Here is a 15,899-nt window from a genome sequence, read left to right as displayed (position 1 = left end):
AAAGGGGGCGGGTAACATCAAGAAGAAACAAACGCAACTATCACACCATAGCCTGGCCAATCCTGAAACTGGTTTTCAAAGCTTCTCTGATGCGCAGCACGCCCCACTGTGCTCTTCTAATCGCACTGGTGTCTGGCTGTGCAAAATTGGCCGCCAGGCGATTTGCCTTGACCTCCCACCCCGCCATAAACATTTCCCCCTTACTCTCACAGATATTGTGGATAGGGATATGCGTTCCATCTATCGCCCCACCACAGTTAGGGAACCTCATCGCAGCAAAGCCATCCACAATGGCCTGCACATTTCCCAGAGTCACTACCCTTGATAGCAGCTAGTCAATGATTGCGTGGCTCCTTGGATCACAGCAGCCCCCACAGTAGATTTGCCAACCCCGAATTGATTCACGACTGACAGGTAGCTGTCAGGCGTTGCAAGCTTCCAGAGGGCTATCGCCACTCACTCCTCAACTGTGAGGGCTGCTCTCATTTTGGTATCTTTGTGCTTCAGGGCAAGGGACAGCGAGTCACAAAGTTCCATGAAAGTACCCTTACGTATGTGAAAGTTTCTCAGCCACTGGGAATCATCCCATACCTGCAACACTATGCGGTCCCACCAGTCTGTGCTTGTTTCCCAGGCCCAGAATCGGCATTCCACGGCATGAACCTGGCCCAACGCCACCATGATGTCCCAATTGCCACATGCCATGCTTCTAGGAACGTCTGTGTCCATGTACTCATCACTATCGTAATTGTGCTGTCGTCGCTTCCTCACCCGGTTTTGCAGGTTCTGCACATACTGCTGGATAATGCGCAAGGTATTTACAATGGTCACAACTGCAGCGGTGAGCAGAACGGGCTCCATGCTTGCCGTGCTATGGTCCCTGCACGAGTAATCCAGGAAAAAAGGCACGAAACGAAGGAGAGCAGGAGAGCAGAGTTGCAGCAGAAGCGGCGGTGTCCAGTTTACAATGGCTTTCAGGCCTTCTGTATGAGTTGCAGGACAGCAGAGTTTTGCAGACATCACAGTCTGCTGCAGGAAAGCAGGAGAACAGAGTTGCAGTGGAAGCACTGGTATACGGTTGACGATGGCAGAAAAAAGGCACGAAACGATTGTCTGCCATAGCTTGCACGGAGTGAGGGGCGACTGACGACATGCATGCAGAAATACCCATGAGACTGTTTTTGCCCTATCATGCACTGGGAGCTTAACCCAGAATTCCAATGGGCAGTAGAGACTGCAGGAACTGTGGGATAGCTTTCCACAGTGCACCGCTCCAAGAGTCGATGCTAGCCTTGATACTGTGGACGCACTCTGCCGACTTCACGCGCTTGGCAGGGACACACACGATCGACTGCATAAAATCTCTTCTGAAAAATCGACTTATATAAATTTGATATAATTTCGTACTGTAGACGTACCCAAAGTTGCATCCATGCTAAGAGGTTTATATGGGTATAACAGTACTTATATTGGTAAAGCTTATGCCTTTTGGGAATCAGCATAAGCTGTACTAGTATGACTGTATACACACTAGAACTTATACTGGTAAAAAGTGATAATCCTCAATGACACAGCTATATCCGTATAACTTTTCTAGTGTAGGTCTGACCTCTTGTATAAAAAATAATTTACTTGGATTTCTTTTCTGTGAACCAAAGAGAAAAGCTGCTGATAGAGCCAAAATGTTAAACATTAATGGTGCCTTTCTCTTAATCAAGTGAAAATATAAAAAGTGTATTGCTGCTATTCAGCTATCAGTAGGAATGTTTTAGAACTTGAGCTCTTAATGATTGGATCTAATGAAGCCGTGGTTGTTGCTTGGGAGTTTGTATTTAGCATACAGACTAGAACTCTGAAGACTGTTCATCTGAGACCTGATCAGAAGTCAGAGGAATATCTTTTAGCATTCCCAAATACCAGTCCTATAGATGAACTATCAGACCTTGAACCTTTCTAGTCATCAACTGTGTGCTGTGCATCCAAGATAGAGGAAAGAATTCTTTGCATGCAAAGCAGAGGAGTGAGATACCAAAGAGGCAATGTTCAAAGTGAGACAGAAGTCAGAGGAAGTGAGTCCTGGCACTTTTTCTACAGAAGGAGCTCAGGATCACCACTTTCTTTTTTTAACTGCTTCATTGACACGGAGGGAGCAAAAAGTAATTGTGAGCTGAGGAACAAAGCATAATTCACAACAAACTACAAAAAAACAAAAGAGTAAAGTAAAAATTGCGCTCTGACTCCACGGCTAGAGCGCTCCTGGTACTCCACCTCGACGAGAAGTGAGCACTCCTGGTACTCCACCTCAGCGAGAGGTGTTGCATTACTGCGCTCTGATCAGCCTCCGGAAACATCACATAATCCCCTTAAGTCAAGTGGCCACTCTTCTCATTGCTTTGGAATCACTGCAGGGAATGCGGATATGCCCTTCGAAAGCTCCGTTTCTGACAACCGGCATGCTTATCGGCTCCAAGACAAAGCAACCATTACTGTGGAATGCTGTGTGTGTGTGTGTGTGAGAGAGAGAGAGAGAGACCGGGGGGGAGGAGGGGTCTGCTGCTGTCTGAATTTACAAGACAGCATGCTGACATGCTCTCAGCTCCCACAAAACCCACTCTCTCTCTCCCCCCACATACACACAACGCACTCTCTGTCGCATTCCACCCCACCCTCCCACCCCCATTTGAAAAGCATGTTGCAGCCACTTGCATGCTGGGATAGCTACCACAATGCACTGCTCTCTGTGGCCATTGCAAGAGCTGCTGATGTGGCCACATTGGTGCGCTTGTAGCTGTCAGTGTGGACAAATTGCAGTGCTTTCCCTACTGCACTCTACAAAGGCTTGTTTAATTCAAAACACTCTACATCTGCAAGTGTAGCCATGCCCCTAGTGTGGACACAGTCTATTCCTATAAAAATGCTTATTCCAGTATAAGCTTATTCTCCTTTCGATACTGGCATAACTGCATCCACACTAGGGGCTTGTACTGGTATAAATAAAGTGGTACAACTTTTGTGCGTAGACAAGGCCTTTGTGAGATCCTTGGAGTGTCACCAGGGTTCTGACTACCGGTATCTCTTTTGTGAGTCTATGAATGATTGCTGTGATTTACACTGCTCTGTATTGGCAAGATTGACACAAAGCTCGACTGTTCTCAGATCAGTGGCCCAAGTTGAAACTAGCAGTTGCCCAGCTTCTGTGACAGAAAGCAGATGCACATTCGATCAGGCCTGTTCACGTGCAGGGGAATCTACAAGTTAAGGTGCTGCAGGTATTTGACTTATAAATAGATCTTTAAATGATAGGAGTGATACAACACATTAAGCCTTCTGTTCTTACCAGCTAATATGAAACAGTATGGTTAACAGAGTTAACGACATTTTACAGCTCCTTATGGCAGCATGGAAGAGCTTGATCATGTCCTGCAGAGAGGTGTGCATGATGGAGGATGACAAATGGGCCTTCATCGTGCATTAGACTTACGGTGATAAATCTTCATAATCATGGCTTGGGACTACCTGGGCAACTCCCATTGTACGTCAGTGGGATTTTCAGGGTGAAATATGAAATCTTTGCATATCACTTTGAAACGTTACCCCAAAGAATGTGTGTCCACAACTTTAAATAATGTTTCAGCAAAGCTGCCCAAGGAATGGTCTCATTTTGGGTCACAAAGTCAGTCCCCATTTCTAGAGCCCTGCGCAGATACAAAATTTGCATCTGCATCCGATCTGGAAAAAACGGTCCATGGATGCAAATATCTGCAGATCTATAGTGGATATCTGCAGACTTTCAGGGCTCTACCTATTCTGCATGGCAGAGACAGTATATCTGATTCCTAGGAAGAGTGAGAGGTCTTGGTTTCTTTCTTGAACATCGTCTTCTATTTGACATGCACACAGATGTTGCTGGGAGTCAGGGGGATCCAGGCCATCTTCCACTTAGTGGTGTATGTTATTTTAATGTGAAGCCTGTCAAGATTTGGGAGATGATGGAGAACCCCTAAAACAATATTAAAATGTCATTTTCCTTGAACCCCCTTTCCAGTTATTGTTGGCTAAGAGATATGTGCATATGGAATCTTTTCTCTTCAGAGTTATCCAGTCTCTCCTCTTGCCAGATTTGTCACTTCCATTTTAGTGAATTATAGTGTCCCAGACACCTCAGTGAAGGAATCTGGCAGACAGGAGGCTGATTCTAAGAAGAAAGTTTTCTGTCTCTGCCACCAGCGATGATAGGAGGAGAAGGTTAGAAAAGGCATGTGACGTTTATATGGGGGTTTGCCTACCTCGCTGAGAAAAGAAAAGGACCATATTTCGCTTTGATGTAATCAGTAGGATTTGAAATGACTTATGCCAAGACTCATGTGGTCTTACATTCCAGATTCTTTGTGGGAGTTTATTGGATTAAGTATACGTGTCTTTTTCTTGCAGCATATTGTTCAAACTAACTTGTGTTTTCTAGAGAAGCAGGCTGAGCTATCTTATATTGACAAAACATATTAGTCGTCATGCAAAACATTGGAAACCTGTTCCACTGCAGTGATGCTGTTAAAATGAGTGTGTCTGCAGCATAGCTAGCATCTAATGTGTGTAGCCTTTGATTTATCCAATAAGACACCTTTTTTTGCTTTTGTTTTCTAATTAGGGAGGAAGACAAGAACATATTTGATTACTGCAGAGAAAACAACATTGACCATGTAACCAAAGCCATACAATCAAAAAAAGTGGATGTGAATATGAAAGATGAAGAGGTATGGTGAAAAAGTAGCCCAATGATCCTGTGTTGGTTTTGTGTTTTATTTCACCACCCCAGACCTTTTTCTAAATTCCCAATTTAGAATTGTTATAAAACAAGTGCTAAATAGTTGGCCAAACATCTACTGGTTGAGACAGCAGTGTATTCCATTTGAAAACAAATAGCAATTCCATTCCAGTTTCAGCTGGGATTTTAGTAGTATGGATTTACTACCAATAATGCCATATCAGTGCCAGGATGCTTCCTTCTTGCAGTATCTTGAAAATGCCAGCTGGGACTCAAAGTAAGAGCTTAACAGAGCCACATTGGTGCCCAGTGGCCCTTTTCCCTTCAGTACAATGAGCTTGGTTGAACAAAAGTAGGAAACAATGGCTTTTTTGTTTGGAATTGGCCAGTGAGTGTTGTCTGCCAGTCCATTCAAGATAAACTAGTCTGGGCATGTGTGATTCCATCCAAAGCTACACAGCCTTAGACCAAAAAGAAAAGGAGTACTTGTGGCACCTTAGAGACTAACAAATTTATTAGAGCATAAGCTTTCGTGAGCTACAGCTCACAGTGAGCTGTAGCTCACGAAAGCTTATGCTCTAATAAATTTGTTAGTCTCTAAGGTGCCACAAGTACTCCTTTTCTTTTTGCGAATACAGACTAACACGGCTGCTACTCTGAAGCCTTAGACCAGAAAGGCTGGAGAGTACTTAATATTGGAACTTGTCATTGTCTCCTCGATTAGCCAGACAGAAGGCGAAAGTACAATTCTAGTTTTTTCAGCTTGTCTAAAAGTGTGACCGCCATCCAGTGCTTTTCCTGTTTGCAAGCCCTTGAAGCAAGAATCGGAGTCAAAGCAATGTCACTAGGTCCCAAAGCTGGGAAAGAACTAGCATGACCTTGACTAGTAATTTGACAATAGCATCAAGAAGGAAATGAGTATCTATATTATGAATTGGTCTTATTTTTCCATACAGATATTTATTGTAAAAGAAAACACTTGAATGGACACATACACTTCTGTTGTTCAATCAGTCTGTAACTAATGATCTCCTATCTTTATCACTTTATTATTTATTGGTTTGAACCCTTATACGCTGCCACCTAGCCCTGCTCCATAATACATACAGCTACCTTTACCCGCTGCTTCCCAGCGCATTGTGTTTTGGCGAACAGATGAAGTGCTTACACATTCATAGACTGAGACGCCACAAATTCAGTTGGGTTCTCCTGTAGCTCTAAGCAGATTTCTGCCCTCTGAGCCATGACAGCCCCGGCTGGGGCTCTGAATGCTGATGGCAGGGCCTTTTATTATTAATCAGGAATTGATGTGAATTAATTTTTAGGGGGAAAGGAAGGGAGGGTAAAATCAGGGTTGGAATTTCACATCATAGATTAAATGAACTGAGACTGTTTGCCACGCAGAGGCACTATAACAACAGCACCACTGAGCTCCATCAATCCTGCTAGTGACTACAAGTTATGAAGTTAAAACAGCCAGTGTACGTTGTAAGCCCAGAAATAACAGAGCAGCTTTCACTAACTACAGTGTAGTTTAGTAATAAAAAAATCACTTTTGAGATCTTGTAGTATGAGCAGTTAGTGTATTACTGCTTCATGCTAGTATTGCTTTATTCTGACTGAAGGGGCACTCTTTTATATTCCTCATCTTCCAGAAGCTTATAGCTCCCTGAAAGTTCCCCTTTGTGTTAAAATTTCCCATCCTTGTTCTCAGCCAGAAGTTTGTTGTTTGAAAAGATCACAGTTCCTTTAAAAGTTTGGTATAATTTTATTGGGCCATTTCCGAGTTAGCACAGTGTAAAAACTTAGGGCCTGACTGTCAGCACCAAGGCTGCTCTAAGTTGTGGTGAGAGGCTGGGACACCCCAACCTGCTGGAGATCGGTACTGGATTTACCATGGCGCCAATGGCTCCATAGCGCTGGTCCAAGCTCTGAAGGGGGCCCATAACACTCACTTCCTCCCCTCTTTGCAACCCAAGCCTCGGAGCAGCAGGGATCCAGCATGGGAGCTGAGAACCCACGGCGCCCTGGGAGCTGTAGTTCCTTGGCCAGCTTCCTGCCTGTAGAGCCAGCCTTGGAGCAGGAAAGGAACTACATTTCCCAGCATTCCCTTGGTAGCTATCAAAAGGGAAGGGGAGGGAGTGGGGAAGCTGAGAGACCCCAGGCACTGCAGCTTGCTGTGAATGGAGAGCTGGCTGCTAGAAGGGAGTGGCACTGTGAGTAGGGAACAAGTATGCCCAAGGAGTAGAAGGCTTTGGCCCAGATATCACCCTCAGAAGACTTCCCCAGACTGGCTTAGGGATGCTGATGTGACCTTGCCTGGCAGCCCCCAAAGAAGGAACTGGATGGACTAAATGGACAGTGCACCTCTCTATCTGAAGCCTAGTAAGGGAGGTATGTGGATCCCACTAGAAGTTAAAATGATAAGTAAGGAAAGGGAGGCTCAACTAGAGGACCTGGGCAGCTTTAGGTACAGTACAGGAGGATTTCCATTTCTGAGCCATGGAAGCAGAAATCGGCTTTTTCTTTCCAGATTTCTCTAATATTCAGAAAGGGAATCTAGCACCTGCCTTCCAGATTTGAACACCCTCAAAATTCAGGAGTGCTCAGGCTCAATTTAGGCTGCTGTTACTTCACTTCTCCCAAATCAAATATGCTGATCCACTGTTGTTTGCTGTAGAAAAAGTAGGATAAAATTGAGCAACAAGTGCTGATATCTTCCCAGTGCTAACTAGGGCTGGAATTGGTATTTTCAACAGCCATTACCATTTTTTTTAATTTTGTTTGTTTAAAAAGAAGACCGTAATATTGCTTTGGCAAATTCCCCACAGAAACTAAGAGTGGAACAAAAGAATAACAAAGACACCTCAACTTTTCCTCATTTATGTAGGACGGTCTTATAATATGGATATTATTATGGATATCCTCCAATCACACAAGCTGAAAATTGTTCCACTTTACTGCAGTTTTGTAACCATGCAGGAACCAGTCCTGTCTGTGTTCTGTGCACATCCAAAATTACTACTGAATTCAGACGTGCCTTGCTTTTGTAACCATACTACCTGATATTTTCAGCCCTTGTAAGCTAAGCAGGTTTACATTTAGTAATTGGGTGGGAAGCCTCTCAGAAAAAGTTAGGTGCTGTAGGTGTTGCTTATTCACTGGGTAATGTGAGACCTTCCTGTTACAATAGTAAACCAGTGCAGCATAGAATGCACTTTGCTCCTAGAGTCTAGAATGGGGTCCTTTGCTTCTATACACAGCCCATTAAAGACAATGAAAAGACTCCCACTCACTTCAACAGGCTTTTGGACAGGGTAACTCCACTGTCTTCATAGGGTCCTGGTCCCACAACAGAGGGGGGCCATGTGAGCTTGTTGAAGAGCTGCTGCTCAGGAATGGGAATCCCCTGGAATTCCAGCCTCCAAAATCATTCAGGCTACACTTTCTGCTCAACTATGTGCTAGCTGAGGGGTGTGTGGGAATTGGTGGCCTCTGCTGCAGGTGATGGGCATCTCAGGTACTTAAAGCCATGGCCTAGAAGAGGAAGTACCTAACTGCAGAGTCTGCAGCTGCCTAGGGCCAGCGCTGAGGATTTAGAGTTCATAGTGCCGCCGTTGCAAGATTCAAACATGCTCAGCCTTGGAATTGCCACCCCTCTTTAGACTAGTAGCTACAGCTATCTAAAGCTGGCCTCTGGCAATTGGCCCCATGGCTGTAGCAGAGAAGCTGCAGGTGGCTCTGTAACTACTGGGGGCCATTAAGCTAGGAGCTGATAAAGAAACTGGAATTAACCTCAAGGAATAGAGATCATCCATAGGAAAGGAATGTCAAGGGAAGCAGGGGAAAAGGAAGCAGGTCAGGTTTGCAGGGGAGAATAGCGTCCCATGTAGAAGGGAAACAGGCCTGGGGAGAGGTGGTGGTGACCAGGTACTAGACTAGCATGTAGATGGGAGCAGGGGGAGAAAGGCTGGTGACTTCAGGTTCCCAGGAGCTAAGTCCTCACTTTGGGGAAATGGTGTTTGCAAGTGGCTTGCTCAAATTGCAGGATGGGTGCTGAGGGAGATATTTGTCAAAATTAATCCGCTATCTGCTGGCTGTGGAACTTTATTGAGCTGAGACCAGAACCACATACAGTGATTGGTGACATAGGGTGGTACTGGAGACATGGCTATAGAAGGTCTGAATGCTGAAAGAGATAAATCTGTGGGGAGTTTCCCCTGATCACTATGAAAGTTCTGCTCACTGTGGACACTGGTAAACCCACATGGGTGTACAGCTCAATGAGAAAAACTGGGGGCTGAGGGAACTGTGTAATATGGCAGTGCATATAGCCATGCAGAGGTGTGTGATCAAAATGAAAAATGTCTCTGAGATTCAGTACTGGGTATACTATGACACCAATGGCCCTGCCACACCAGGCCCACACTCGGAGCCCACAATGACTACATGGGGGACCACAAATATGCTTGGCACCAGGGCCCACAAAAGGTTAATCAGGCCCTGCTGGAGGGCCCCAGCTTTGGCTGAAAGGCTCCTTTGCCCCATCTCCAGATGAAGTGAGTATATCTCAGTTGAAATTGAGGATGCAACCCGGAGTAGTTTTCTTCAAAGGAGATGCATCTTTCAGTGAGAGAAGAAATGTATAGAAATTACGCAGCTCTTTGCATATGGCAGTTAGTAAGCATTGTCTACTATTCATCATCAAGACGACTTTTCAACACCATATTATGAAATCCTTCTCTGAAACCTTGTCTACATTAGAGAATTTCACAGACAAATTGCCACTGGTCCAAACCCCAGGATAGACAAGACTGGCAGCTTCAGGCATTTTGACCTTCTTGTTGGTTACGCATACAAGTGCTTTGGCAGAGCATTATGAAGTTTGGTTAGCATCCATCTACCCCATGATTGGTTCTAAATGGTACTATTAGTCCCCCATTTTCATGAATACCAAAATGTCACTATATTTTTAATGAGCTGAAAACACGACTGCTGTTTTTTTAAAACCACATTCCTTCTCCACAAGCAGGAGACTAATTTGTTTTCTTTATCCTGCAGCTCAGCTGAAGTATTTTAGAACATAGTATCTGTTGGACCTTTGGTAGGCCAAAAGCATATGCAGATATAATCTGATAATTTTATTAATCATTTTAGTGTTATGGTGCAAATGTGTCCAGCCAAGTCCAAAAGATACATCTCTTGTGCAGCTGAACCAACCTGACACTGTTGCTTTAAATGGATATACATTTTAAATGTTTCCAGTACTGTTGTAGTCATGCAGTCCCAGGATTTGAGAGAGACAAGGTAGGTGGGGTAATATCTTATATTGGACCAACTTTTGTTGGTGGAAGGGACATGCTTTTGAGCTTCACAGAGCCCTTCTTCAGGTCTGGGGAAGATAACCTAGTTTCCTGGTTAACAGAAGTTGGTCCAATAAAAGTAATTACCTACCTTGTATCTCTCCTAAATTTAAAATAGAAGTACAGATATATGCAAATAAACCCAGCTCCTAAGGAATTAACTTGTTACGGAATAGAATTTGCTTATACAGTGCATAATTTTGTAATGCATCTGTGCACATCCTTTTCTTGTACGAGTTTTTAAACAGTTCAATTTTTTCCACATACTGTATTAATGTTTATAATTATATCCTCTCCATTTTGTGCAAATAATTCCTACCAATTTGGAAATACAAGATAAAAATCCAGTGATACGTACATAACGTGAGAAGTCATACTTATTACAAGCAAAACAATTTCAGAATAGGGTGCTAGAAATGAATATATTTTAAAAATCTATGCTAACCACATCTACTAGAATAAACCATATAGAATTTGTCTTTTTTTAAATCTAATTACATACACAGTCTTCTCATGTAAAGAAAATAATATGTTGTTCTTTCTCAGTTCTCCAACAAGAATACTGGCTAATAGTTCAGATACAATAAACTTCAGATTGAATTAAGCAAAGTCCTGGAGGATTATATAAAGTGTCTGATGACAATTATTATGTATAGGCTCCCATTCACTATTTCTAAATTGCCTGAAATTCAGCAGCGTAGGTTGTGTTGGTTTAAAAGATATAGGCACAGATGAAAGCAACTGGTTCCTTGTATACAGGGTTGTATGCAAAGGGAAATAATAAATAAAGGATAGGGTCACATTTTAGCTACTTTGTCATCTTAGAGTTCATGGCATATCCTGATAGGAAAGAGATTTTGGTGCCTTTTTAACAAGAATACATTTCCAGCTTTATTTTGTTTTTGTTTTATTTTCAAAGGCATTGAAATCTTCCTAAAATGTGTCCTCAGCTGTTCAATTTTATTTTATTTTTGTTTTGGGAACTTGTGTCAAGGGCACATAGAGCTTTGGATAGAAGCATCCTTTTTTATATTATTGTAGAAATCCAAGAAAACAAATAAATGTTTCCTCTGCACTGTGTTTAAGCGGGTGCAAAGCCTTTAACAAAGAGCATCTGCCTCATGCCACCGTAATCCCCTCTCCTGTATTGAGAGCAGTGTCAGTGTAGCCATGCTTCTCTGAAATTGTCCGTGCAGGGTTGGAGCCTTAAATGTAAAAGGATCATGTTCCAGCTCCCAACATAAATAGCTCCATGATATTTTTAGGAACGATAGGAAAAGAATGTCATTTAAGAACTATTGCACCTTTCTTGACATATACACTTACTGCCCACCCCACCTCACCCCACACACACACACCGTTTTCAGGTTTATGAAAGCAATTAGAGTCCAAATCAGTTTTATGCTGAGACATCCATTCAGTTTAGCTATAGTCCTCTTTCTCTGTCTGGGTTAATTGCAATGAAGACTGTTCCCCTACATGCTTCTACTGGGACTTAAAAAAAAAATATTTGAGAGGTAACCCATCCTCCCCCACTTTGTGTTTGAACAACCTGTGATTCATGATGGAACAAAATTTATATGCTGTTGGCTTGAGAAACTGCTACAGAAGCTGGCCAAGCTGGCAATGGTAATCCAAGCGAGACATGGAAGATTTAAGAGGCAGGGTCAATACACTGGGGCTAAATTTATGCTTATTATTCAAGACTTGAGGGGCAGAGAAAACTGCATTCTCTCAAATAACTTCTGCAACAACTGTGTATCCTCTGTTGTGCTGCTACAACAACAAAAATAGGCATCTTAGATTTTGTTTGCATTTAATTAAAGAAGGACATCACTACAGCATATATTTTCACATTCTGAATTACTCATGCCAATTTGAACACATCTGTGATTAAGCATTGCCCAATAAACATTGGTACCATAATGAAGTTTTGATGGAGGGGAGGAGACTCTCCAAGAAATGCCAATGTGTATGGTCTGGAAAATCCTCCTAGCGTGCAGGGTGTACTTGTGTAATGACTCTTATAAATTAACTACTGTGCAGACTAGAAGATTTTACAGATTGCATAGCCGATATCCAAGATCCACACGTTGCCCAGTATTACCACTGTTTACAGCTGATTCGTCTATTGCTACGCTTTTTTGGTGATAGGCAAAGATGATAAATAGATTTTTCCTGATTCTTTAGCTATAGCTATAGCTGTTACCATTTTAACTTGATTTTTTTATGTCTCCAAATGTTCATAATTTTGAATTTGCTTTCCGGATAACACTTCAATTCACATTTATCTTGGAAGTACTCTTTATTATGTAGTAACAATATTGGGATTCCTTTGTAGATACTATCTACCTCCATAGCAACGATATGCTTCTGCAGACTACTCAGTAATTATTCTTGTATAGGTCCAAAAGTAAATTATTATATTTTAACAATTTACATTTATCCAGAATGATGCCATAGTGCTTTACAGGCCGTATTTAGGGATTGTTTGCCTGCTACTAGAATGCAACCATTTCTCGGGTGGAATATGACAGCTTTTATAACAGCACCCAGCTACAGTGTAGAACAATGTAGGTCACTAACTGAAAAATATTGTGTCCATTTGGAATTGCATAGGAAATATAGCAAGCAGAGTATAATGACTGTGATATACCCAGGGTACAATCCAGACTGAGTAGCTGTGTCACCCTTGCCCTCTAACCTGGGATGTCCCTTACAATGTTTTGCTGCGGTAGCCTCCAGTCTGGACTGCTCACAAACAGTCTCCAGCATGTAAGTTACTCCTAGGTAAGTCTGTGTGAGCTGCAGCCAGCTAGCCATGGCTCTTATCGTTAGTATATAGAATCATAGAATATCAGGGTTGGAAGGGACCTCATCTAGTCCAACCCCCTGCTCAAAGCAGGACCAATCCTCAGTTTTTGCCCCAGATCACTAAATGGCCCCCTCAAGGGCTGAACTCACAACCCTTGGGTTAGTAGGCCACTGAGCTATCCCTCCCCCTAGCCTTGGTTGTACTGCAGAGTGACCCCAACACACTCCTGGTCTTCGATTTTCTCCCAGAAATGTATGTCCTGTATTGCCCAGCCCGCTCCTAGACCATACTAATTCATATAAAGTCAGTATTTCTTTAATAGAAATAAATATGCACACCTTGTTACACCAATTGGAGTTTCATAGACACTTCAGTTTAAACACAGATAAAATAATAAAACAAGTTTATTATAAGTGAATACAAGTAATAAGGCATAAAAGTCAGAAATTGTTACAAGAAAAATAAAGAGAAAATGCAGCTGGTGCCTGATTTAACAAAGTATGGTGAATTCAAGCAAAGTTTTTCTTACCTGTTGCTCTCAGCAGTCTTGCTGACCAAACTTCTTATGCCAGGACCCCTTCACCAGTTTAATGGTTGCTTCCTTTGTCCCTTCTGATGCAGTGGATCAGTGGACAGAGACAGAGGAGGGGGTCTCTTGGGTGTTTGTCCCTCCTTTTTATAGTGTCAGTCCCCCGCTTGGAAAACATTTCCGGGTGAGATTCTGGAGACACAAAGTTTATGGGAAAGGATATTCCCTAATGCTTTCTTCACCTGTTTGAGGTTTCTTTGTCTACATTTCCTGCTTGATTTTGTTTACTACTTAAATCCACATTAAGCAGAGCACATATTCCTTTGTTTAAGACAGTCCTGTTTGCCAACTTCTGCTATGGTTTGGAACATCATTAATAACATTGTACGGGGAAATCTTATAACTCCACATACAGTGTTGCCACACATTTTATCAGGATAATGTTGACCAGCAAATTATGAGTTTTCAGATGATATTTCACAGGGCATACTTTGTATAAAGATTATCACAATAGCGTGTAGGGTGTGGACACAGAAGTACATTCTGTCACAATTAACCGAAGTGAAACTGGCCCAAGGCTTCAAATCCATATTCTTGCAAAAAGCACAAGATTTTTAATGATTACAGATAATCAGTTGACTTCAGTTTCCCATCTCATCCAAAAGAAAGGATCTCCAGCAGCAGCTTCTTGGGCGTTGGTTTTGTAGTCATTCAGAACTGCTAAATTTACTGGATTGCCAGGACTACTGTTGCAAAGTGTTGAGTTTTCTTTTATGGTCTCATCCAAGCCCAGTTCTGACAAAGTCACGCTCTTCTTGTTTTGAAGATAAGACACAATCACAGAACAACATGATATAGGTGCAAATCTAGAACATAAATGTTGGTTTAAAGGATAGAAATAATCATATTTTCGTCCTGTAATTACATGGTATTATCCCACTACAATTAGATAATCACAGTTATGTTATATGTAAGAAGTAGGGTTGTCGATTAATCGCAGTTAGCTCACATGATTAACTCAAAAAAATTAATCGTGATTAAAAAAATTAATTGCAGTTTTAATCACACTGTTAAATAGTAGAATACCAATTGAAATTTATTAAATATTTTTGTACGTTTTTCTACATTTTTAAATACATTGATTTCAATTACAACATAGAATACAAAGTGTAAAGTGCTCACTTAATATTATTTTTTATTACAAATATTTGCACTGTAAAAATGATAAACAAAAGAAATAGTATTTTTCAATTCACCTCACACAAGTACTGTAGTGCGATCTCTTTATCGTGAAAGTGTAACTTAAAAATGTAGGTTTTTTGTTACATAACTGAACTCAAAAACAAAACAATGTAAAACTTTAGAGCCTACAAATCCACTCAATCCTACTTCTTGTTCAGCCAATTGCTAAGACAAGCAAGTTTGTTTACATTTACAGAGGACATGCTTCCATGCTGATGACACTCGTTAAAAAAATGTGTTAATTACATTTGTGGCTGAACTCCTTGAGGGAGAATTGTGTGTCTCCGGCTCTATTTTACCCTCCTTCTGCCATATATTTCGTGTTATAGCAGTCTTGGATGATGACCCAAGCACATGTTCATTTTAAGAACACTTTCACTGCAGATTTGACAAAACACAAAGAAGATACCAATGTGAGATTTCTAAAGATAGCTACAGCATTCAAACCAAGATTTAAGAATCTGAAGTGCCTTCCAAAATCTGAGAGGGATGAGGTGTGGAGCATGCTTTCAAAAGTCTTAAAAGAGCAACACTCTGATGCGGAAACTACAGAACCCAAACCACCACAAAAGAAAATCAAGCTTCTGCAGGTGTCATCTGACTCAGATCATGAAAATGAACATGCGTCAGTCCGCACTGCTTTGGGTCGTTATTAAGCAGAACCCGTCATCAGCATGGATTTATGTCCTCTGGAATGATGGTTGAAGCATGAATGGACATGTGAATCTTTAGCACATCTGGCATGTAAATGTAAACAAACCTGTTTGTCTGAGCGATAGGCGGAACAAGAAGTAGGACTGAGTGGACTTGTAGGCTCTAAAGTTTTATAGTGTTTTGTTTTTGAATGCAGGTATTTTTTGTATATAATTCTACCTTTGTAAGTTCAACTTTCATGCTAAAGAGATTGCATTACAGTACTTATATTAGGTAAATTGAAAAATACTATTTCTTTTTTTTTTTACAGTGCAAGTATTTGTAATAGAAATAAATATAAAGTGAGCACTGTATATTTTGTATTCTGTGTTGTAATTGAAATCAATATATTTGAAAATGTAGAAAACACCAAAAATATTTAAATAAATGGTATTCTATTATTGTTTTAACAGTGCGATTAATTGAGTGATTAATTGTGATTAATTTTTTTAATCGCTTGACAGCCCTAATAAGAAGTATTCATGGGAACTTTGC

General features: G+C 41.5%; 1 protein-coding gene across 2 annotated transcripts in view; it reads left to right on the top strand.

The window, feature by feature from the left end:
* The window catches only part of ACBD6 (acyl-CoA binding domain containing 6), a 138,612-nt gene that overhangs the window by 59,389 nt on the left and 63,324 nt on the right, over nucleotides 1-15,899 (top strand). For both annotated transcript variants that reach the window (XM_038413633.2, XM_038413634.2), the window contains exon 5: nucleotides 4,646-4,751. In XM_038413633.2, the coding sequence (XP_038269561.1) occupies nucleotides 4,646-4,751 (106 nt within the window). The remainder of the gene's footprint in view (nucleotides 1-4,645; nucleotides 4,752-15,899) is intronic.

The sequence above is a fragment of the Dermochelys coriacea genome, chromosome 8 (assembly GCF_009764565.3).
Source record: "Dermochelys coriacea isolate rDerCor1 chromosome 8, rDerCor1.pri.v4, whole genome shotgun sequence".
Lineage (NCBI taxonomy): Eukaryota > Metazoa > Chordata > Testudines > Dermochelyidae > Dermochelys > Dermochelys coriacea.
This window is presented reverse-complemented; position numbering and strand designations above follow the sequence as displayed.